Source organism: Carettochelys insculpta, chromosome 7 (genome assembly GCF_033958435.1).
Source record: "Carettochelys insculpta isolate YL-2023 chromosome 7, ASM3395843v1, whole genome shotgun sequence".
NCBI lineage: Eukaryota > Metazoa > Chordata > Testudines > Carettochelyidae > Carettochelys > Carettochelys insculpta.
The window spans coordinates 75,606,351-75,630,319 of NC_134143.1; the positions used below are offsets into that span (position 1 = coordinate 75,606,351).

Here is a 23,969-nt window from a genome sequence, read left to right on the forward strand (position 1 = left end):
CCTGATCTATCTCCTCCTCCACCAGTGGTTTATCAGCTGTCCTGTGTACTGGGAGAGTTACCTCAGCTGTCTCCACATGAATACTATCCAGGAACTGCTCGTGGAGTCAGATACTCCTCAACCTGGCTACCTCCTACTGTAGCTCGCCCACCTGCCGCCTGAGAGATTCCACCAGCAGGCACCTTTCACACTGGATGGTCCCCCCATCCTGGATATCAGTGAGTGGGAATTGCAAGCCACAGTCCCTGAAAAGCCACACCAGGAGTTCAAATTCAAACAGTTAAGCACGCTCGCTCGCTCGCTCGCTCGCTCGCTCACTCACTCACTCTCACTCCAAAAGTCAGCACTCTCACCTAGTGGCTTCTTCAGCGGCAGGATCACTTGCTCTCCCTCTTAAACTCCCCTGTCTGCAGCTCCCTATCCGCTTCACTCCCCTGGTCACTTTTGCCTCTGGCTTTTAAAGCCTGCTGGCCTAGGTCAGGCCCATCCCCCTGCGGGTCACACAGGGGAAGGCTGATCAAAGGCAATCAAGGCAATTTAAACTACTCTGACACTGTGCAGGGTCTAAATTGGCTATATCAAATGAGGAAAGGAGCCAGGAGGTCACTGCGACAACACAATGGAGAGTGCTGTGTAGGTGTGATCAGAAAAGCTACTGAGATGTTGTGGTGCAGAAGGACTGGGATGGGGAATAACACAGAAAACAGTCATGTCCTTTAATTATTAATAGCCTCAAGCAGCTATTGTGTGCAGGACTTGTCACTCCTGAAAAACATATATTGCAAAATTAGAGAGGCTTCAGAGAGCAGCAACTAAAGTTCTTAGGCGCTGAGAAGACTCTTATAAATGAAATGAGTATTTGGGGACATCACAAAAGTTCATAAAATAAGGAAACAAAAAAGCAGTCCAGTAGCACTTTAAAGACTAACAAAATAGTTTATTAGATGATGAGCGTTCGTGGGACAGACCCACTTCTTCAGACCCACGAAAGCTCACCACCTAATAAATTGTTTTGTTAGTCTTTAAAGTGCTACTGGACTGCTTTTTTGTTTTGGTAGTATGGCTATCTCCCTGTTACTGTAAAATGAGTGTAACTCAGAAGAGAGTCTGTGCGACTGATAATACAGGAGCAAGGGGACAGTCACTGTAGTTAACAGCAAACTCAAAGCAGATAAAAAGAAATACTTTTTCACACTTTTTTTACTGTCACATGAAGTCACTGAAATTTAACAAGTGTAAATCTGAGGTTGTCAATAGATTGGGAGAAGAAGAAGAAGGAAGAGAGTTCTGGCAGCTGATGCTAAGCCATTTTGGAAGAGACGCAAAGTTTTGTGTGTCAGGGATTAAGCTAGTCTCTTATCTGTCAGGAATGAGGAGGCACCTGCCCCAGAGAAGGGAGCTGATCTCATATCTGCCTAGTGAAGTTTCTTGCACCTCTCTCTTGGGCCGTGGCTCTGGCCTCTCTCGGAGGCAGGATGCTGGACTAGACAGACCTCTGGTTTAACCTGGTCTGTGGTTCCTGAGAGCTTCTCCTCTGCATGGCACTCTTTCTTTTGGTTTGGAGCTGATGGGTTCCCCAGCTCAGGACCCTGGCATGGGGCTTTGTCAGTGTCAGCCTGTGCTCTAGTCTAAGCAGTCTGTGCCAAGCACCTGCTTCAGTAAGAAGGAATAGCCTCTTGTTCCTCTGCTTCAGCTGTGTCTGAAGGTCACTGAGACCAGATCTCCTCCAGGAGAGCTCTGCGCTTCCTTTGCCTTTGACCGCTCACCCATTTGAGAGGGGAGCAGTAAAAGAAGCACAGGAACATAAAAGTGCCTAGACCAGGGGTTAGCAACCTTTCCCAGGCGGAGCGCTGAAATTTGACCTTTTGACCTCTATGTACAGTGCAAGTGCTGGTGATACTTTTGAAAGTCACTAGTAGTCCTACTCACAACAGCTGCATTAATAAATAAACTCAGATGCAGAGTTTTACTGGTTAAAGGCTGAACTATGAAAACACATCGTAAGTTGGAAGGTGGAGAAGAATAGTTAGCAGGATCAACTGTGGCTGAGAAGGAGACTTGTGTCTTTCATTTCTTACAATGTAAGCTGAGATTTGTCTTTGAATCCTAGGAACACGACCCTTTCTGGCTGCCCAGGGGTTTACAAAAGGTCATCCCTGTGGGACCTCATATCCCTACAGCCCCTGTTCCCAGGCAGGTTCAGGAGAACACCGGATGCCTGTATCTCTGCAAAGTCTGCTGGTCAGCCAGCCTTGCCCTCTCCAGGGACAATGCCACTGGAAGGAAGCTTCTACACTGGGCACATGGTGGAAGGCTGGGGCCCACCCACGTATGGGAACAGCTGAAGGTTGGGGAGCAATGGGTAGGGAGGAGCAACCCTTGAATGGGGGGATGCCTCCTGGTTGGTGCTAAGAGGGGTCACAGCTGAGCTTTGCAGAGGTGCTGACAGCCCGTGAACCAACTTGTAACGCTGCATACAATGCTGCAGCCTCCCCACCCACAGTCCCACGGCCTATGGCAGGAGTCAGCAGCCCTTCCTCTCCCCCGCACCCAAAACCTGTCTTGTGCAATCTGAACCTATGGAAATTTCAGTTATATTCCTATGAAAAATATGTCTTGGCGTGTGTAAGAAAATCAGCATGCCTGTCCCTCTCTAGACTGCTATTTTTCAGAAATAATTTGACTATATTGCTACCACTTATCTCTTCAGTGGGTTGTTCAGGGTTGTGCTCTGTAAATAACACACACGATAAAAGTGAAAACCCCTGCGTGCCTCAGCATGAATGATAGGCCATTGTCATGGTTACTGCTCAGTTGTGTGTATTTTATGCTGCTAGACCCACAAGCAGAAAGAACTCAAGTTTTTTGTCTGCCATTGGGAAGCGTGAGGTCTAAAGAAGAGACATCATTCTGCACTCAGCAACGTACAAGCTCTGGATCCCAGGCGGGCCTTGCAATTTGAGTAGGCTTACCATATTTGAATGTTCAAAAAAGAGGACACCCCTGAGAAGGAGTGTATCTCTATCAGTATCTGCCAAATCAGGTTGTATTAATAATCCATTCATCTGTCTGGGCTGTTGGCAGTGAACATTAAATACTGAGTAGAGATCAAGAGAGAAAATGTTTCAGATTGCCAACACAATCCTGCATCCTGAAACTGACAGCAAAATGTCACTACAAGTCCAAAGCCGGATCCTGCCAAGCCTGGCCCAAGCACAGGCCTGACACACGAGAGGAGTTCCACTGAAACACACAGAAGTGTTCACCTTGCTCATCCGTGCTCGGAGAAGCACTGCTCTCCTGCTGGCAACCGCTCCAGGGTGTAAGAGAATGAAACCCTTCCGTAGTTCACGCTCAGTCTCGTTTCAGCAGCCTGGTAAACGTCACAGCAGGTACATTTCCCAGAAGCCCCCTCTCCCGGGGAACTGGTGCTTTTGGGCAGACTGTCCTTCCAGCTGAGTTGTTTTGCTCCCTTTAGAACAGTTTTGCCCGAGTGGCATGGGGTGCTGGTGGCCGGGGGAGATTCCGGTACCTGCCTGAGGACAGCTACTGCTAACCTGTGAGGGCACTGCAGGAAGCTGCAGTCCTCAGGCTGCTAGCCAGCTGAAACATCTCTCCACATCTCCGGCTGCAGGAGGAGGTGAAGCACCTGTGGGGGCTGCTGCAAAAGCCCCAGCTCTGTGCATGGAAATACAAGGGAGTGTGCACAAAGTGCTGAAAGCTTTAATTGTCTTCAAACCTGTGTAAACGCTCGGTGCACGCGCCCTTGCATTTTTCTGCGCAGAGCTGGGGTTTTACAGCAAGGGGCTGGAGGAAATACGAGTGAGGCCCCAGCTACATAGGGGGACAGAAGGGCTGAGCCCCCTCCTGTGGCATTGAAAATAGGCTCATGTGTGACTCTTGGTACAGATGCCAGGGTTGCCAGCTCTGGGTCTGGCTTCCCTGGGGAAACATGGACACTGGCTGTTCCTTTCCCCTTCCCTCTTACTGGAGAGAGAAGAAGGTGCCTGTTGGACACAAGGGACCGTTGGGTGCAGTTGCATATGCAGCTCCCCCAGCCAGGTCAGAATGCTGCACAACATTGGTGTTTCCAAAATACTCCGCCCTGCGGTTCAGCTGCTGGGCTGGGCTGGGCTGGGTAGCACAGCCTGTCCCCTGGCCAGGTAACACCACCGTGCTTTCTGCTGGGGGTGGGGGGCAACCACGGGTTGTTGTCGTGTGCACACATGAGAGGTGGGGGGGGCGTTATGTGATGTGGGGTGAGAGGTGGCAGAGCGGTACAGTGGTAGCCTTGCACACTGAGCACATTAGAGACCTGGTGCATCTCCAGTAGGCCCCTGACCCTCCTGCGGTGTGCTAGTGAGTTACTGGCCTCTCTCCATTCCCAGCGCTGGCCAGCTGGCATCCACCCAAGGGTGTGCACACTACCCATCTTTTCCTTGCAGCCAGGTTCAGTGGTCTGGGGCTTCCCTTTGCCAGTGGGTCACTGTGTGGTCACCTCTGACTGGGCAGCACTTTATGTCATGCCGCTTCTGGAAGTAGCCAGCATGTGCGGCTCTTTGAGGGCGGTTTCTGGCCAATGGGACCTGTGGAGCCAGTGGTCAGCCCAGGGGCAGCATGCAGAGCCTCTCTGGGACCCACAGGGACATGCTGGCCACTTCTGGGAGCCGTGCGGACCCTGCTTTAACCCTGCTGTGGTGCTGTTGTGCTGACAGCAGCTGCCCACCCAGTTGAAAACCAGACACCAGGCAGCCCCACTGGCCAGTACGGGAGCTGCGGCCTCTGCCAAAGGCCTTTCCCTCAGGCCTGGCGAAAGCCTCTTCTCCCCATGCCCCCCCACCCCCCATGAGGGATTTCAGGCCTTGCTTCCTAGCTGCATATCTAGTCGCAGGTATAAAGCAAACCCCAGGAGCCGACTCCCCAGTGAGAGGGATCCCTGGGTGGTATCCCTGTATGCTGTGTGGGGTGGGTCACAGCTGCACCTGCCTGTCAGCGGAGGGTCCAGGGGCTGAGAGGACTGAGACAGCCATTGCAGGAGTATTCACTCAGGCAGCTGGGGGTCGGTTCTCACCAGCTCTGGGGCTCAGTGCCCAGTAGCTCATGTGCAGTTTTTTGAAAACTTGGGCCCTAATGTTGGAGCCAATATCCAGAGTAGGAGCAAGAAAGAGACGTCAGCAGCGCCCACAGGAAAGCAGCCCCTGGTGCCGGGGCAGTACCGGAGCAGGGGAGCCAGATGCCAGCATGTTCTGTGTGAATCTTTCCGCTTTCGCTGTGCACTTTATTCTCCTCCCTCGTCCTCTGCCTCCAGCTGCTTTCCTTGGGGGCTCCACGGCCCAGCACTGCAACAGGACAAGTGACACGCAGGACATGATCCCCAGGCCCTCTCCAGGTCACACCCCCACATCCAGCTCCTAGTGGGTGCGAAGGTGCGGGACAGCCAGCAGCCTCTGGTGCTCAGTGCAGCAGCTCTGCCCCTGCTGGGAGCACCCTTCTCTCTGGCAGCGAACCGTGCCTCAGCCCCGTCTCCGCCCCATGGCAAGGGTATCTCAGTGCTGCTCTGTGCCCTTTCGACAGGTAAATCGCACCTCGCCATCGTGCAGCGGGTGAACAATGAAGGGGAAGGAGACCCATTCTACGAGGTGATGGGGATCATCACGCTGGAGGATGTCATCGAAGAGATCATCAAGTCCGAGATTCTGGATGAGACAGACCTGTACAGTCAGTGTCATGGGCCAGACATTGTGACAAGGGGCCTAGCTAGCCAGGTCTGACAGACAGACAGGCAGACAGACAGACAGCTTGCCCCAGGAACAGAGCCAGCTGAGCTACCAGGAATTAATTTCCTGACACCGAAGGGAGTTTAGCTGCCCTGTGCTGCCGCTCCCTGAAGCATATGCAGCTGGCAGGGCGTGCCCGGGCTGCTGCAGCTCCCTGTACTGGGTTTGCAGTAGGTCTGGCCCCTGCTCAGGAGGGACCCTGACCTGTTCTGCTCACACTGATGCTGCAGGTTGGGATTTGCGTTTGCACCTGGTGTCTTCCTCACTGCACATGTGTGGAGTGACTCAGGACAGCCAATCAGCACCATCGGTGGAAAATTTAAGAAAGTGGGGGGTGGAGGAAGCTCCCTGGCCCCTCCTCCACTGCTCACACCCACCTGCTGCCAGAAGCCATCCCTCCCTCCCCCCACCTGAGCAGCAAAGTGGGAGCTGGCCGGGGGGTACCAGGGAGCCAAACACACCAGAGGGCAGAATCTCTTCTTAGAACTGGTGGGGAAGGTCATCACTCCCCCTGCAGATTAACACAGGCCAGCAGGGCATGTGCTCAGAGGCTGCCCGCTAGACAGTGGGGGGCCCAGAAGAACGGGCACCCACACAGCCCGCCAAAGCCATGGGGTTGCTGGGGTGCCCTGGCAGTAGTCATGCAGGGGAGGGAAGCCCCAAGCCATGGCATAACCTGCACTGGGCAGGAAGGGGAAAGTCCCGGCAGAAGCCTCAGAGTTGAAGCCCAGTGTAAAGAAGACGTCAGTTTAACCATACGGCATGGGGCCCCCGAAATCCTGAGGCCAGCCCTGCTCCACGGGGTCCCCGTGTGTCCCTACAACACTGCGCTTGTGTCAGGAAGCAAGCCCAGCCTGAGCCCTGCTGCACATGCTGCATGTCACAGGCTTGGGTCCCTCTAAGTGCTGACGGACCCGGTGGGTGCTTCTGAGCACAGACTGGGGGTGCCAAGGGAAAGTCCAAGGGCGGGGATCTGGCAGAGGAATTGTCTCCTCAAGAGTAGAGTCCTCATTGCTTAGATCTGGTAGTACTGGCCTGGCCAAGGCGCTAGCAAACAGCCTGAAGGGAACAATCCAGTCCTGGAAGCTGGGTGCTGGTGATGGACTGGAGGGGACCAAACAGCCCTAGCTCTTCTGGCTGGCCCCAGGAGTCAGGAGGCAGCAGCCAAGCTCCAAACTCAGCTGCTCAGATGCATGGGGTGAGCACAGTGCAAATACTCAGCTGCGCTGGTGTGGTGGGGTCAGTTTTGTTCCACGTGGACCAGGGACCCCACTGTCCACGTACGTAACATCTGCCACTCTCTGCCTGCAGCCGACAACCGAAAGAAGGAGAGGGTGCCTCACCAAGGCAGGAAGCCACATGACTTCTCCATCTTCAGGGTCTCAGACAGCGAGATGAAGGTGAAGATCTCCCCTCAGCTGCTGCTGGCTGCACACCGCTTCATGGCATCAGGTACCTGCGTGCCCTGGCACCTCGGGGGCCAATGCCCAGTACCCCCAGCCCAGGTGCCCTGGGGGCTCTCCACCAGCAGGGGCCCATGCTTGTTGTCTCCTGGATTTCTCCCAGTTCATTCCCCACCCAAGGCATGGTTCTCCTTTCACAGACTCCCCAGTTCCTGGGGGTTGCCTCTGGCTCCCAGTGCTGGCCCAGGGCACTGGGGGCCTGGGGAATGGGTCACCACACACAGCTCACTGGAAGGCGCCATCTTCTGCGTGAGCTGCCACCTTGCTGCTGCCCCTGGCCAGCTGCCTGGGTGACGTGACAATCCAAGGTCACTTCAGCAGCAGCGTCAGAGGAAATGCCGGTGTCCCAGCCAACATCTCCTGACGTGGTGGACTGAGCACACGGGTCCTGGTCAGCCCTGCCCTGCGGGAGTCACGTGGGACCGGCAGAGTTCCACAGGCGTCGCATAACCCCAGCTCCTCTCTCCACCCCAGAGATAGAGCCCTTCAAATCCCCTGGCCTCTCCGAGAAGATCCTGCTGCGGCTCCTCAAGCACCTCAACGTCATCCAGGAGCTGAAGTACAACCAGACGAACAGGCGGGCCGCCGAGCACTACCTCTACCAGCGCAACCGGCCTGCGGACTACTTTGTCCTGATCCTACAGGTGCATCCAGCAGGGCTATTTCCCACCTCGGGCAGCACGAGTTGGAGCTCTGCGGGGGTGTCCCTTGGTGGGTCTCACCTGGCTGCAGGTCCTTGGGTGTTCCCAGCTCAGGGTCCAAGGGAGGAGCGGAGCGGTGTGGGGCTGGCCAGAGGTGGAGTAATATAGTGCATTGAGCCTGCCACCCGAGTGCTCACCACCATCTCTGGCATAGGCCTGCAGTATGGCCTTTAGCTCTGTGCAATGGGCCTGCAAGTTCCCAGCTCCGAGAGGGGCTGGGTGTGGAGAAGTGAAGTCTGGGGCAGGGCATGGAGGACACAGCAGGAGCTCTGCAAGCTCAGCAGGGATGGGTGGAGCAGCAGGGTGCTTCTCTCTCCCCAGCTGAATTGTGCTGCCCTGGGGTGTCGCAGCTAGAAGGAGCCCAGGGAATGTCACTGAGCAGGAGTAACTAATACTGTTATTGCTGCTCAGCTGGGATCACTGCAGGCAAGGGGTGAGAAACTTCCCCTCAGTCACCCTAACAGCTGTACCAGAACCCCTCACTCCTTACCCGCAGCCCCTGCCCTTGGCTCCCCTCCACAGCTCCTTGCAGGGCCTTCACTCCTGACCGCAGCCCCTGGCGCTCCAGCCTTGCTGCCTGAAGAGTATTTTTGGCCCTTGTTGTTTCTAACCTGTGCTCTGGCCCCTTTGTGTGCTGGCTCCTCCTGGCCCTGCGAGGGGTGGGAGCACAGGGGACTGGAATATTTTTTAAGTTGGAGAGCTGGGAGCCGCTGCACCCAACTGCAAACCGTGTATAATGGAAACCCCTTGACGTCGGGGGTGCTGCAGCTTCCCCCAGCCCGGTTCCAGCAGCTATGCCGGGGCCCAAGTGGGCCCGGTGACACTGAGCACAGTTACCCTCTTGCAGGGCAAAGTGGAAGTGGAGGTGGGAAAGGAGGGGCTGCGGTTTGAGAACGGAGCCTTCACCTACTACGGCGTCCCAGCCATCATGGCTGCTGTCAGCTCAGGTAACGCAGCGCTGGCCAGTCCGCAGCCTGGACTGCGGGGCCTTCCCGGCCCTGGCCTGGGGATGCGGGGTGAGCAGGCAGGGCCTGGCAGGGGTTGGGGGCTATCCCCATTCAGTGAGATTCCAGGAGTGGCGCCCCAGCCTCACAGCCAAGCCCAGGCCTAAGCCTCTGTTCAGGGTCCCTTCCATGTCTGGGAGCAGCAGGGGCTCGCGCACTGAGTGGGAGCTGGCCGCGTGCACACTGACCTTACGCCTGTGCAGTGAAGAAGCCCCAAGGCCGGCACTGGGCAGCTCTGCTTGGGGCCAGGTCGTTGGGGGCAGGACCATATCTGCAGGGGAACCCCCTCCAGAGAGCAGAGGGACAGAGCAGAAAAGGGCCATGTCAGGGTGGGTGGGGAGGCCCTCAGGCAAAGGGAGTGCTGCTCAGGTACCTGGCAGCTGGCACGGCCTCTCCTGCCTCTGTCCCCGTGGCAACACTTCCCCCACCACTCACATTTTCTTTCACATGTGATTTCAGATAACGACGTGCGGAAAGTGGGCAGCCTGGCCGGATCCTCCTTCCTGTGTAGGTACCTGCCACACCCACCCCTCTGCCACCGAGCAGTGCCTGGGTGCACTGCCAGCGCAGTCCCCCCAAGCGGGTGAGCTGCAAGCCCCTCGTTCACTCCCCCGGATGCCCTGGCTGGGCTGGTGTGAGCCATCTGCTAGCAGAATCGGGCTTGGTACACACTGCGCAGAGCCATGTTCCCTTCCACCAGAGCCTCGGTTCTGCAAACCGAGCCAAGCCCATCCCTGCACCCAGGACCAGGCGGGGGCCCAAGCGGAGGAAGAAGAACAGAGGTGGCTGGGGCTGGGATGCAGAAAAGGAGCTAGTGGAGGGAAAGCTGCTGTTCTGAGCAGCTCCAACTGGGGTTCCGGTTTCTCCAACTTTGCATGTCCTAAAGCAAGCGGCTTGGCCGTGCTCCTGGGCCCAGGGCTGCCAGGCAGGATCTGGGGCCTTAACATTGAGAGAAAAGGTTGGAGGCATTTGAGACGTGCATTCAAACGAGCAGGGCAAGAGCCTGTGCAGCGCCTGGTGTTTTCTCTCACCTTGCTCAGAGTGGAGTGAGACATTGTATAACCTTCCTACTGCCCCCACCCAAGTCACCCTGGTTGGAGAGTGAGAAAACGCCCATTTGAATGTACGATGGGTGAGAGGCCCTCTGTACCACGAGGAGTGCCTGCGGGAGCGGTGTTGAGACAGGGCACCAGGCCCTGCATTCAGCTCTGAATGTGCTGGACATGGCTTCTGACCATTAGTTCAGATTGGGAAAAGACCGTTACGTACTGTGAGATGCTTAAGTGCTTTTAGAACAATACTGACTGTTTGTTGGCTTACATAAAAGCCTGCTCATTTTTTTTAAATATGTTTGGGAGAAGTTGCTGGTAACAGTTTTCAGTTTTTCACACCTGAAAATTGAACACTGGGTGTTGTCAAAGACCTGGAGGGTGCCTGCCAAAATTTCACTGAAAAATTCTCATTTTATCAGAGCCATTTTCTGTCCCTGAGCTATAATTTGGGTGAAAAAAATTGCACAACCCTCAGTTCCCCAGTTGCATGCCCAGGGCCTGACTCACAACACAGAGGTGCGTTAGCGACTGCAGGACGAGGGTCCTGGCCATCCAGAGGGGCGCTGTGGGAATGATGCCGTGTGATGGAGTGGGGGGAGGGCCTGTGTGAGTCAGGCTGGATGTCTGAGGCAAGCAGCAGCTCCCAGTGGCTAAGGATGACCCTGGGGCTACAACTGGCAGGTAACACCTCTGCCCTGAACAAAGAGGAGGGAGGAGCCGAGCTGGGTTTTGAATCGGGGGCGGCAGTTAGGAAGCTGGGGAAAGAGGAGCTGGAAGGCAGCCAGCCTGAGGAGGGGGAAAGCTACACTCCAGAGGGGCACCCTTCGGGGTCTTCTCCCCAGGACGGGTTGGAAGGACTGTCTCTGGCTGCTGTGCTGTCGCTTCTGTGAGAAACTGGGCATCTGTTGCCTAATAAACCTGCTGTTGTACCTGCTGAGTGAGAGTCACTCCTGCCAGCAGATGGGGTGCAGTGCAGGGGGACTCCTGAACCCCATCACATGCCACCAGACTGCCCAAGGTGCAAGGCTTCTCTGCCATCTCTGGGCAGGCGTCTCCCCTGCCTGGCCACAACAGGACCTTTCTGGGAGTGTTTTAAAATCCCCTTTTGCCAAGCAGCCTAGCTGGGAGAGGGGCTGGTTCCTTACTTCACAGTGCTGTTCTGTCAGACCCTGTGCAGGGCTTAGCTTCGAACATACGGCAGTGTCTGAGGGCCTGATTCTGGTGCCTTGCCCTTGGCTTCTGTAGCAGCTAGGGCAGGACCTCAGTGAGCAGGTACGGGGGCCATACTGTTATTTCTGCTGCTGGCATGCCTGGCACACCAGTGCAGAACGGGGGTGCCGCACAGGTGTGTCCACAGCCGCTCACGGTCAGGTCTCCAGGCTGTACTGAGGTGGACAGGTGTCAGATGTAGGCTGACCTAGCGATAGTTCGGGTTCCCTGGCAGCTCTTCGGGGGCGTGGGTGTGTGCTGTTAAAGCCAGGCTGTACTGAGGTGGACAGGTGTCAGATGTAGGCTGACCTAGCGATAGTTCGGGCTCCCTGGCAGCTCTTCGGGGGCGTGGGTGTGTGCTGTTAAAGCCAGGCTGTACTGAGGTGGACAGGTGTCAGATGTAGGCTGACCTAGCGATAGTTTGGGCTCCCTGGCAGCTCTTCGGGGGCGTGGGTGTGTGCTGTTAAAGCCAGGCTGTACTGAGGTGGACAGGTGTCAGATGTAGGCTGACCTAGCGATAGTTCGGGCTCCCTGGCAGCTCTTCGGGGGCGTGGGTGTGTGCTGTTAAAGCCAGGCTGTACTGAGGTGGACAGGTGTCAGATGTAGGCTGACCTAGCGATAGTTCGGGCTCCCTGGCAGCTCTTCGGGGGCGTGGGTGTGTGCTGTTAAAGCCAGGCTGTACTGAGGTGGACAGGTGTCAGATGTAGGCTGACCTAGCGATAGTTCGGGCTCCCTGGCAGCTCTTCGGGGGCGTGGGTGTGTGCTGTTAAAGCCAGGCTGTACTGAGGTGGACAGGTGTCAGATGTAGGCTGACCTAGCGATAGTTCGGGCTCCCTGGCAGCTCTTCGGGGCGTGGGTGTGTGCTGTTAAAGCCAGGCTGTACTGAGGTGGACAGGTGTCAGATGTAGGCTGACCTAGCGATAGTTCGGGCTCCCTGGCAGCTCTTCGGGGCGTGGGTGTGTGCTGTTAAAGCCAGGCTGTACTGAGGTGGACAGGTGTCAGATGTAGGCTGACCTAGCGATAGTTCGGGCTCCCTGGCAGCTCTTCGGGGGCGTGGGTGTGTGCTGTTAAAGCCAGGCTGTCATTGCAGAAGAGCCAAGCACCTGGCTGCAGCTGCTGAACAGTTCTGGCTTGGCCCTGGGAAGGCAGATCTTCCCTGCTCTGTGCTTCAGGCATGTGAAAAGCCCACTCCTCAGAGACACGGCTGGGCTGACTCAATGCCCAACACAGGCGGCTTGGGCGAAAGAGGACCCCTCTGGCGCCCGCCTCTCGCTAGCAGGTGAATCCCTCCCTGCGCACTGCAGCACAGCTGTTGGAGCAGTGGGAGTGGAACATCTTCCCAGTATTAGGACTGTGCCTGTCCCGCTCCTGGGTGCTGGCCCGACGTGCCTCGTGCAGCTAGTGTTGTAATCAGAGACCCACTACCGAACGCCGCCCAGTCATGTGTGTGCCAAGCCCCAGGAGGCCCAGGGAACTCTCCTTCCTTGGGGCTAGTTGTAGGCTCAAAGCCCCACTGAGAGCCTGACCTCCGGGGAAGGGGAGGTGTGGGAAGAGCAAGGGCCTGGAGGCAGTGGTGAGCGGTTCCCAGGGAGGCAGACTTCAGGGAGTTTGTTAGGATCAGGCATTTCTTAGGGGATGTTCTGGCCTGAATTTAAAAAACAGGGACATTTGCATCGATGGGTATCAGGCATCCTCACAGCTCTCGCTGGTTTCTGTGCCACATTCCACGCGGTGATGAAACAAACAGGCTCATCTCCCTCCAGCACCACCTTACAGCCCTGATCCTGCATCTCTGCTTCTCTCTTGGTGGTCACTCGATCACGAGCAGGCCATCTTCACGTCCCCCTCCTGTTTGTGGCTTTGTTGGTGGTTGTCCAGCCCCACGCTGGAGGCACAGGTCTGGTCACAGAAGGGGCAGGTGCTGGCAGCTGTTGGAGGGGCACAGGGCAGTTTTGGACACTCTGCTTCTCCACTCTTCATCTGCACTGCTCCTGCTTAGACATTTGCTTAGCTCTGCTGCACAACTTCAAGCAGGTGTTGGCAGAGATGCGGCCTGGCCTGTCTGTGCTGCAACCACTGCAGGGAGGGGAAAGTCAGGGGAATTATTTTTCAAGCACCTAAATCCACAATTGCCCTTCTACTTGCAACAGACCCTCCCTCCTCCCAGGCATGCACTGTCCAGCAGGCGTGTGCTCGCAGCGCCACCTCGTGGCCATCTCAGGGGCAGCGCCTGGGGCAGCGATAGAAGCAGGATACACCTGACTCCCCTAGTTTCCTTTTCCCGGGAACATGCGTCTGATATTCCCGGTGTGTTTGTTCAGGTGCCACCCAGTCAGGGGCTGGGCTGTGCACATGCACAGGAGCCAGGAGATTTTGTCCCCCAACAGCTTGCCCAAGGGTCAGCCTGACCCCCTGGAGCCGCACCTCTGTGGCTCCCTCCGCCCCCCACTTCCTCCGTGGCGTCGGGGATTCCTGGAAGCCCCTGTGCTCGTGTTCACAAGTGCTGCAGCTTCCTACTTGGCCGCTCTTTACAGCTTTCAGTCGACAGTTTAGTGTTCTAGTGGACAACTTAAAGCTGACTGTTACCTTCCCCTTCCATGTTTGGCACCAGGGCAGTTCTGGGTCTCCAGGCTTCACAGCCTGGGACAAGGGTGTGCCCAGAAGTGACCCCCACACACTTTCTGCTTGACGTGTGTAAGAGAGGGGCATCGGGAGAATCGCTGTGAGATCTGCACCTTATGGTCTTGCTCATGGAGCCAGCACTCCAGCCACAGCCAGCCCACGCATGGACAATTCAGCACTGGCTCATTCAGCGCATGCACAGGCCCCATCCAAAGGCTTGTGGCAACGGATGGGCTCCTCTCATGGCTCACAGCGTCAGTACCACTCACAATCACTGGTGCTGCAGAAGAAGAGGAGGCCGGGCACATGAGCAAGGCAAGCGACAAGCCTAGGGTGAGACCCTAGTCGGGCCACCCCGCAACAGCCCTGATGGCTAAACCTGGGGAAAACTCCATGAGCTGAAGACCCAACCCGCAGCCAGAGCTCCGGCGCTGGCAAGAGAGACCTGTGTGCCCTTGATGCTTTGTATCGGAGGGGTAGCCGTGTTAGTCTGGATCTGTAACAGCAATGAAGGGTCCTGTGGCACCTTATAGACTAACAGAAAAGTTTTGAGCATGAGCTTTCGTGAGCACAGACTCACTTCATCAGATGCTCTGTGCTCACGAAAGCTCATGCTCAAAACTTTTCTGTTAGTCTATAAGGTGCCACAGGACCCTTCGTTGCTCTTAATGCTTTGGGCTTTTCTGGCAGCCCAGGACCTAACCCACAGTCCAGCACCCTTTTTCTCAACAGCATGTGCCCCGTCTGGAGCCCCTTTGAGAGGCAAGCCAGCCATGGTGGCCCAGTACTCCCTGTTTCTGACACTCTGCTCCCAGCACTGCAGAGGGACTGGAGGAGTGAATCGTCGCACCCGGGGCTCGGTGCCTGGAAGCATGGATCCTCCATGTCCTCCTGCATTGACACTTGGAGCCAGAGTCCAGTTCCGGTAGGTCCCATTGTAACAGGAGCAGGCGGGCAAGATCCTCATGTGACCGACGCTGCTACGCAGCACCACGGCCAGCCCCGGAGCAGCCCCCACCCAGCAGCCCTGTTGGGCTCCCTGGGGATCAGCCATGTCTGTTCCCCCATTGACACCAACAGCCTTGGCGGTGGCTCCTAGTGCGGAGCCTCTGCCCCCCTCAGCCCCAATGCTGTAGCCTCCACCCTGCACCTAAAGACACTGGTCCTGGCACCGCCGCCACACGTGGCTCCACCACTGGGTTCAGCTCTGGCTCTGGCACCACCAAGGCTGGCGTCTCCAGCACCAGCACTGACAGCACCACCATTGTCCCTCCCGGCACAGGCACCACCTCCAGCACCGCTGGCGCCAGGGCACCGCAGGACAAGCAGTCTTCACGGCGGGGGCTGTTCTCCTGCTAAGTGAGAGACTCTCCTGCCTGCGGACAGGGTGCAGAGCTTGGGGGACCCCAGAACCCCATCACACACCTCCAGCACCGCTAGCGCCAGGGCACCGCAGGACAAGCAGTCTTCACGGCGGGGGCTGTGCGGGAGACGTGGAAAAGGGACCCTGAGGAGCAGCCGCCCCTGGGGGGCACCTCCTCATTGTCTTCCCCTGGTGAGGCACAGGTGGTTCGACGCCTGCCCCGGCCCAGCAAGACAAAGTCCTGCAGCAGCTCCTCGGCAGAGATGCGCACGGGCTCAGCATCATTGCACCAGCAGCTAATTCAGGCAATACGGGCGCTCCTGTTGCTGCGGGGTGGAGGCTCCTCTGGAAAACAGGAGAAGGTTTTACTCCCACTGTTTCTTAGTTCCAAAAGACAAGGGCAGTCCCATGCTGTCCTCCCACTCTAGACCACATGGCTTCCCTGGCATCCGAAGACCTGGCCTGCAGCCCTCGCCTGGAGGGACCCACACTCCACATCTCCATTTATCAACCTCACGGAAGCACCTGAGATTCCAAGTAAGCAACAAGCACCGTCAGTTCACGGTGCCGCTTCTTGGCCATCTTCAGACCCTCGTGCGTTCACAAGAGGCATGTCATTTGCCACCTTCCTTCGTAGGCATCCGGGGCAGGTCTTTCCTTTCCTGCATGACTGGCTCATCCAGGAGTCACACAGAGGCCCGCATGATCCTTGTCAGAGCCACTTTCGAAAATCTAGGCCTCCTCCTCAGAGAGTCCAAACCCGCGCTCTCCCTGGCTCAGAGAACAGCGTTCATTGGGCAGTTCTGGACACAGCCCAGGCAAGGGCCTGCCTTCCTGTGGCAGCAACTGCCATGACTGCAATTGTTAGAAGTTTCCCACTACCACGACTGGGAATTGTCTCACGCTACTAGGCCACCTGGCTTCATGCACATAGGTGGTGTGGCATGCAGGACTCAGACTTCCTCAGTTACGACTGGCATCAGCCTACTGCCCTTCCTGGGGATACCTGACTCCTTCATTTGGTGGCTCAACCAGCAGTGAGTGCGCTCCAGCGTCCCCTTAGTGAAACCACAGCCATCACAAACCACAGTGATGGATGCGTCAGGCTCAGGATCGGGAGCCTACTTCAGAGACCTCAGAACACAAGGCCTTGGGCGTGTCCTGGTGCAGTTTGTGAACTCTTGGCCTCCCTGGGATTCTGTTATTGTCTTTTCCTTATTATCCTCCTACCTCATCAGTGGCTCCTTCAGCAGATCCTCTTCATCTGTCCTCTAGCCTTCTGCAGGGACTCCCTAGGGCTCGGTCCATGACCCCCTCCTCATTTGGCCCTCTGCTTTATGGTGGGATAATCTCAGGCACAGGACGACTCCAGTTTCCAGGTCTGGATGGTCTCTACCACTGCACTCCTGCCTGGTGCTCTTCTCCAGACAAGCACCTCAGCCTGTTGCTGACATTTCACCTGCATGTCTGCAGAAGCCAGCAATTCAACTTCCAGGTGGCTAAACCAGAGCATCTGACCTCCTTCGCTGCCGCTGCCGCAGCCGCAGCACAGCCCCCCACCTGCCCCAGCCTGGGTGTCAGCTTTGCCTGAGCCTCCCGAAGCCTCCAGACCCCTTAAGTCTAAGCAGCACAGATTCCTTCTGCACCATCCCTCTAGGACAGGGCCTTTCACGTGGCTAAAACACTCGCCACCGGGCTGCTCAGCTACAGCAGCAGTGTCTCTGGTCTCGGCAAGACCCGTTGGGTGCTGCTCGCCCTCGGCTCTGCCCCCATCCCCCTCTCTTTGCTCCCTTCGCGCGCTGGGTTTGCATGAGACATCAGCTGCTTGCCTTTACTTTCAAGGCCCTTTGTGGCTCTCCACTCCTGACCTAAGGGCTTTCCTTCGCTGCCAAAGGTCGACTCCTCCCTCCCTGGCTGCCCCTCACTGGTGACATAGGCCACCTGCAGATATACACAGAGCCAGCTCTGCTTTCCTGCAGACTGTCCTTTGCTGGGACACCCACAGAAAGCCTGAGAAGGCTCAGATTGGTAAGAGTGGGCCTGTCTCATTGGTTCCTCATACATCTATACGCTGCTGTTTCAGACTTGGATTGGGAGCTCCTGGGTGTAGGGCAGGGCTGTCCCGGTGGCACAGGGCAACCCCGCCGCCCTGGTACCAGCCCCCAGTCCACATCTTCCTGCCCTGCTCCACCCCTCCCACCCCATTGCACCCTTTGCTGAAGGCCCCTCCCTGAGCTACGCAACCCAGGTTACCTGGGGGGGCTCAGGGAGGTGGCAGGAGGGGATTGCAGCCACTGTTCCCTCTAATTTTTTTCTTCCATGTGCCAAATGAATTGTTCCATTCACAAAGGCAAGTGCGGCTGTGCACTGCCAGCAACAACGCACGCTGCTGGCTCGTCAGCTGGGCAGCCTTGGAACCGCAGCTTGTGGGAAGCACTGGTGGGGCCCCCTGCCCTCAGCACAGCTGCGAGAGCCAGAACGAGCCGGCAGCCTGCACTGCTCCATCACGCCGTGTCGCAGCAGCAGCGGGCAGAGGAGGGCCCCGGCCCCCGCCTGCAGCTCACACTGAGTGCAGTGCTGCGGAGACAAGGCTGTGCAGGGGTGGGTGCCACCTCTCCCCTGGTTTTGCTCTGCCCCATGGTCTGGTGCGTCTCCCCGAGTGCTTCGTGCTACTCTGAGCCGCGCAGATGCACGTGAAGGCGCAGTCCCTGCAGGCAGGAGGTGCAGGTAATGCAGGGCAGGCACATTCCTCCCCCACCCCCGCCCTCCCCGGGAGTGTTGCCAGGGTGTGGGGCCCCAAGAGAAGCGCAGAGCTACTACCCAACGGACTCTTCAGCCCCACACGCCCTGTGCAGCGGCAGAGAAGGCAGGCCCCAGGGAGCAGCGGAGCAGGGCTGGCTGCTGCTCTCCACCTCGGCTGGGGTTACAGCTCGGACTTCTCTTCTGTCTCAGTCAGTCTCTTGTCTCTCTTCTCCCCCCAACTGCCCCCCGCACGCCCCCCCTTTGGTTCTGGCCTGACCCATCACTGTCTCCATAGTGCCTGTCTCAGGGTCCCGGTCCTTCGCCGCCAGCAGAGGGGAATCCCTAGCTGGCTCCCCAGGTAACTGCATGGCTTTCCCACGGTGGCCGGCAGGAATGGAGACTTCTGCATGGGCACAGATGCACACTGGCTGGCTCTGCACGTGGCGCCTCGGGGAGCACCTGCTGGGGCAGACGACACAGGAAGGGGGCCGACATGCCCAATATGTGACGCTGCATATGTAGTGCTGGGGGGGTCTGTGCCAACAGAGGTGCACCTGCCAGACACGGGCAAAATGGACCAAGCCGCTGCCAGCCACAAGGGCCCCCCCGGGGCAGCATTGTGCACTGACCTGCTCTGCACGTGCAATTCAGGGATGGGCTGGCAGGCACACTGCTCCCCTGGCATGTGCACAAGTGTTTGCACCACAGCACATGCTCAACGCTTCGTGTTCCACACACTCTGCTAGGGCCCTAGTGACATCAAGGGTGAGGGGAGTGCGGAGTCACCAGTGCAAACCTGCAGCAAACGAGCAGGCTGGGCTTGGGACAGAGGCAGATGGGGCACAGCCTTGGGGGCCAGAGGGCTGGGGCCTGGGCTGTGTTTGGGGTGCTGGAAGTTTTAGCGCCTGGCTGGTTTTTGCTGATGGCTGGCGGGTGAAAGGTACAGGAGCAGCCATGGACACGCCTGAAGGTCACGCAGTTTTATTCCTGTAATTCCCAGGCAGGAAAGGGAAGGGGGTGTGTAGCACCAGCAGCGGTCAGAGAGCCAGGTGCACGCGCACACGCTGCCTTGGTCTCTGACAGAGCCACTCGCCCGGTGAGATCCATCACGCTTCTCCAAGGCCTTTTGCCTGTGCCGCACTTGGCTGTGTGCTGCCCCCTCTCACGGACCGGGGAGGGAGGGGGTTGCTGTGTTCAGGAGAGAAGCAGCCACCAGTGCCCCCAGCTGTCAGAGCATCTGCCTGGAGCTGAGAAGCCCAGCTGGGCCAGAGCTCAGAAAGCCGTTGGCGCGCACCCCAGGTCCCTTAGTGCTGCACGGTCCCAAAGGCTAGAAAGCTGCGTGACCCAGTGAGTAAATGGACTCTCACCCTCTGTCTCCATCTCCCACTCCAGTAAACCGATCGCCCTCTCGCTGCAGCGGGCTGAACCGCTCCGAGTCCCCCAACCGGGAACGCAACGACTGCGGCGGCAGCGCCACCCAGCTGTACAGCGGCAGCAACAACCTCTACACGCCCGACTACTCCGTGCACATCCTCTGTGACGTACAGTTCATCAAGGTACCCGTGGGCCACGCGGACGGTTCTGTGCCCTAGGCGGCCGGGGGCATCACTGCCCCTGCCCCAGCACGAGGGAGCCGTATCTGTGCCCAGCAGGGGCACCGTGTTCCATGCCCTCCTGTCTGCCCAGTCCCCACCAGGCGCTAGCCCAGCTGAGCACCTGCCCCGCTCTGGCTCCCAGCACTGTGTGGCAAGCCCCTGCCTCCAGGGAAGCAACCCCTGAGTCGATGCTCTCCCACACCAAGGTAAACCCAAAGTGAAGGGTATCTAGCCAGGCTTGACTCAGGTCCAGACACAACCAAGTGGTACGACTGAAAGCTCCAGGCTACAGGTAAAGTAAAAGATGCTGGGGTGGCCTGGTGCCCAATGAGCAGTGTCCCCATAGGCCAGTCTGGGCACTGCAGTGTGCAGAGTAGCAGGAAGGTCAGTCTGTCCACCTCTGAATTTCTCTAGTCCTGTTGTGGCGGCAAGAACCTTAATTTCTGTATGGACTTTCCCTGGCTTGGTGGGGGCTACCCAGCCCGTCCTCATGGGACCCTCAGAGGGCAGGTGGAGAAACCCAGGCCCATCCACTCCACTGGCTCCCCCCTCAGGCAGAACCGGTTCTCCTCAGTTCTCCTGCCCAGCTTCCTTGGGGCTGTTGGCTGCTGCTGCAGCCACTGCTCTGGGTCTCCCTCCTTCAGACTCTCATCAGTTGTGGGGGCTTCTCACCAGCTCATTGGCAGACCCCTGGCCCCTCTGGGAGCCCCTACCCCCTTCTCAGCTCCTTGTACTCAGCTGTGGTCCAGCTGCTAATCAGCATTGACTGACGAATCTTGCATTAAAGCCACCATTACCAGGCCTGTATCATGCGGGCTACACCACACCCTGCCAGGCCTGCTGATGAGGGAGGCCAGGGGCAGCTGCCCCAGAGCCCAGTGATTCAAAGGGGCCAGGAGCTCTGTGCTTAATGAATCGCCACTGGAGCACTGGTCTGCTCAACTTTGGGGGTGACGGGGAGGGGCCATCGTCGCAGTCCCACGGGTGGTGCTAAGGGCTGGCTGCCCCCAGTCCTGCCCCTTCTGGGGGCACAGAGTCAGCCCTCCCCACACACACACTCTGTGCCTGGGAGCCACCCAGAAGCTGTTGTCCCCCCAGCGCAGGACAGGAACCCATATTCTATACGTTCCTCTCCTAAAGGATTTCTCACCCTTCAGTTCGTCCACATAGCTGACCCAACAGGTAGCAGCTAAAGGTAAAACTTTCCAGTAGTTGCGCATGTGGTATTCACGCACCTAACATGCATAGATACGAGCAGCACTCGCACAACAACTTTCCATACCCCCAGCGCCAGACCAGCTGTGTTCAGATTACCTCTTTAATACAGAGAGGCAGCCGTGTTAGTCTGCACTCCAGCAAAACAAAGCTGCAGAAACGTAACACTTCAAAGACTAAAAATGATTTATTCAGTGATGAGCTTTTGTGGGACAGACCCACTTCTTCAGATCAGTTTCATGTCCAGTACAGACTGACATATATAAGTAGAGAGGACCCCTCCCCCCAAAAAAACAAAGAAGGTAATTGAGGTAATTGACGTCTTTGTTCATACCAGGTGTTCGAGTACATACTGAAACTCAAACTCAGAAATCTCTCGCTCTAATCTGTTGTTAAATACTTTGTGTTCCAGGACACACATTCTCAGGCCTTTAACAGAATGGCCCCTCCATTGAAGTGTTCACTGACTGGCTTATGTGTATTGAGTTTCTTGATGTCTGCCCTGTCTCCATTTATTCTTTAGCAAAGATTTTGCCCAGTCTGTCCAGTGTACATAGTGTCGGGGCATTGTTGGCACATAATAGCATATATAATGTTGCTGGAAGTAGAGGAGAATGAGCCTTTGATCTTGTAACTAATGTGGTTGGGTCCAGTGATGGTATCCCCAGAATAAATATGTGGACAAAGTTGGCAGCGGGGTTTGTTGCAAGGAGAAGTTCCAGGATTAGTATTACTGTGGTGTAGCCTGTGACTGCTGGTGAGAATCTCTCTCAGGTTAGGAGAGCTCTAGGTGATAGGCCTGTCCTTTCATATAGGCAACCTCCTAACCTGAGAAAGATTCTCACCAGATCAAATGCACAACATGTGCCAAAGAATAAATGGACACTGAGCAGCCATCAAGAAACTCAATACACATAAGACGGTCAGTAAACACTGCAATGGAGGGGCCATTCTGTTAAAGTCCTGAGAATGTGTGTCCTGGAACACAAAGAATTTAACAACAGATTACAGCGAGAGATTTCTGGCTTAGAGTACATATTCTAATTTGACACATTAACACGTGTTGTGAACAGAGACTTCAATTACCTCACGCATTACAAGGACTGCTTCCCTTCCTTTGATGCTCATAATTATCTCAGACAGGATAATTAACATCCCCCACCTCTCACCCCCTTCCTTCTATCCTATTTCATTTGTCAGGTTTTATTGCAATTTCTTCACCCCCCCATCTTCTGTACTTATAAATGTCGGTCTGGATTGGAAATGAAATTGATCTGATGAAGTGGGTCTGTCCCACGAAAGCTCGTCACTGAATAAATCATTTTGTTAAAGTGCTACATTTCTGCTGCTCTCTTTAATACAATATTTTAAATGTCACGTAACGGAACATGTACACACACCCTGCAGTACCCATGCTAACTAGCTAATTCTTAGCTTTTGGCAGAGACAACATCCAGCTTGTTCAGTGTGACCTTGGGAGGATGGTCAGACACACGTACAACACACCCTCCTGGGCATGCCTGCCTCACCGCGTTCCCCTCTCCCCAGCTGGCTGCACCGGGCGCTGACCAGAGGGAAGTGAGAGAAAGGAGCAGAAGCAGGGTGCTGATGGAAGTCCAGCTGCCCCATCAGAAGGCATAAGCGGAGCCTTTCTGGTTCCTATCTCCCACCCGGGGTGCTGGACCCAGTTCTGCAGCCTCCAGAGATGACTTGTGTTAGGGGCCTGATCCCTTCCACTTCCCTGCGCCGGCTCACCTGAAGAGAGAACAGCAATGCCCAGGGTCCAGAGATGCAAACAAGTCAATGTTTACTGGGGTTAGCTTCCGACAAGCAGGTGTATCGTAACATTGTCAGCTGCACCTTAACCACTACACTGAGATGTAACTGACCAATCCTAACATGACTGGCTAGCCAGTTACATCCCAGTACCCAGCAAACTGATTATACAGCCAACAGAACAATCCAAGAACCGAACAGAGACCGCATAGCTAAGCGGGGACCATCCTGCTAAAGCAATAAAGCAGCCAGGATTTCACAGCTCCACCTCTCAATAAGGGGCTCCTTGCCAGACAGCCAGCGATCAGCCTCAATACTCTGCCCATCTCAAAGGCTCGGCCCTTTCTCTGGCTTCCCTTCCTACCAGCCCAAATCACCTTGTTCCAATGCATCGGATCTGGGGTGTGCAAGGACTGGGCCATATGGTGCCCAGGTGATGGATGTCCCTGCTGTTTAGGCAAAGGCCTTGGCTTAGGAACAGGGCCTCAGACTGGCAGTGAGAGAAACCCCTACATTTGGCGCTGTCTCTGCCTCTGCCAGCCACCCGCTGCCTTCCCGTAGTAAATAGCCCTATGCTAAAGACCTGCAAGGGAAGCAGGGGAGGGGAAACCAAGGTGGGGAGCAGCACAGCCCCAGGCAGGGCGGGCTAGGCCACTGGGGACCAGAGCTATTTGCTGTCTCAGTGTGACATGCCCCTAGTGCAGGGGTGAGCCGCAAGGCCTAGGCCCTATGGAAGCCGTCCAGACAAGGATGAAGTAGAACATCCCAGGGCATGGCTGGATGTTCTCCCCAGACAGAGGGGAGCGTCACCCCCAGACAGGTAGCAGTGCTCCTCCAGGAGCCAGGCAGCTGGTCCTGCCCCTGCAAGCTCAGTAGCAGGGCCAACGGGCACTGCAGGCCCCAGGGAAGTGGTGGGAGGCCAGCAGGGCTTAAGGTAGTTAGCCCTGTAGCGCTGGTCAGACTGTGGTGCTGGGCCCCCACTTCCTGCAGAGCCACGCTGCGAGGCCGAGCAGCCCTGCAGCAGTGTTTCAGAGAGGGTCTGGAGCTCTGAATGCTACAGCTACTTCAACAGCAGCGGTGGCTGGAGCTCCAGGCTCTGGGGCAAGTGCCCCCTTCTCGCCCCACCACCAGGCCTGAAGCTCAGGTCACATCCTGCTGCCCTACCTACCATGAAGCACAGGGGCACAGAGCATCCCCACAGCCCTGAACTTACCAGCTGAGCTCCCTGTCCTGTGCCCAGGTCACCCGGCAGCAGTACCAGAATGCACTGGCCGCCAGCCGCATGGACAGCTCACCCCAGTCCCCCGACGTGGAGGCTTTCAATGACAGTGACTCCACCAAGGCCCCAACTGCCCAGGGCACCCCACAGACCCCGAAGGAGAACCCCACCCTACCCTTGAACGAGAGGAGCAGCGTCGTTTGTAAGTCACCCTTGGCCGCGCGAGGGCCG

General features: G+C 56.8%; 1 protein-coding gene across 1 annotated transcript in view; it reads left to right on the forward strand.

Moving 5' to 3' along the window:
- CNNM1 (cyclin and CBS domain divalent metal cation transport mediator 1) overlaps positions 1-23,969 on the forward strand; it is a 46,003-nt gene that overhangs the window by 18,826 nt on the left and 3,208 nt on the right. The window contains exons 2-8 of the mRNA XM_075000404.1: positions 5,575-5,718; positions 7,089-7,229; positions 7,715-7,884; positions 8,789-8,888; positions 9,405-9,452; positions 19,326-19,489; positions 23,760-23,940. Of these exons, the coding sequence (XP_074856505.1) occupies positions 5,575-5,718; positions 7,089-7,229; positions 7,715-7,884; positions 8,789-8,888; positions 9,405-9,452; positions 19,326-19,489; positions 23,760-23,940 (948 nt within the window). The remainder of the gene's footprint in view (positions 1-5,574; positions 5,719-7,088; positions 7,230-7,714; positions 7,885-8,788; positions 8,889-9,404; positions 9,453-19,325; positions 19,490-23,759; positions 23,941-23,969) is intronic.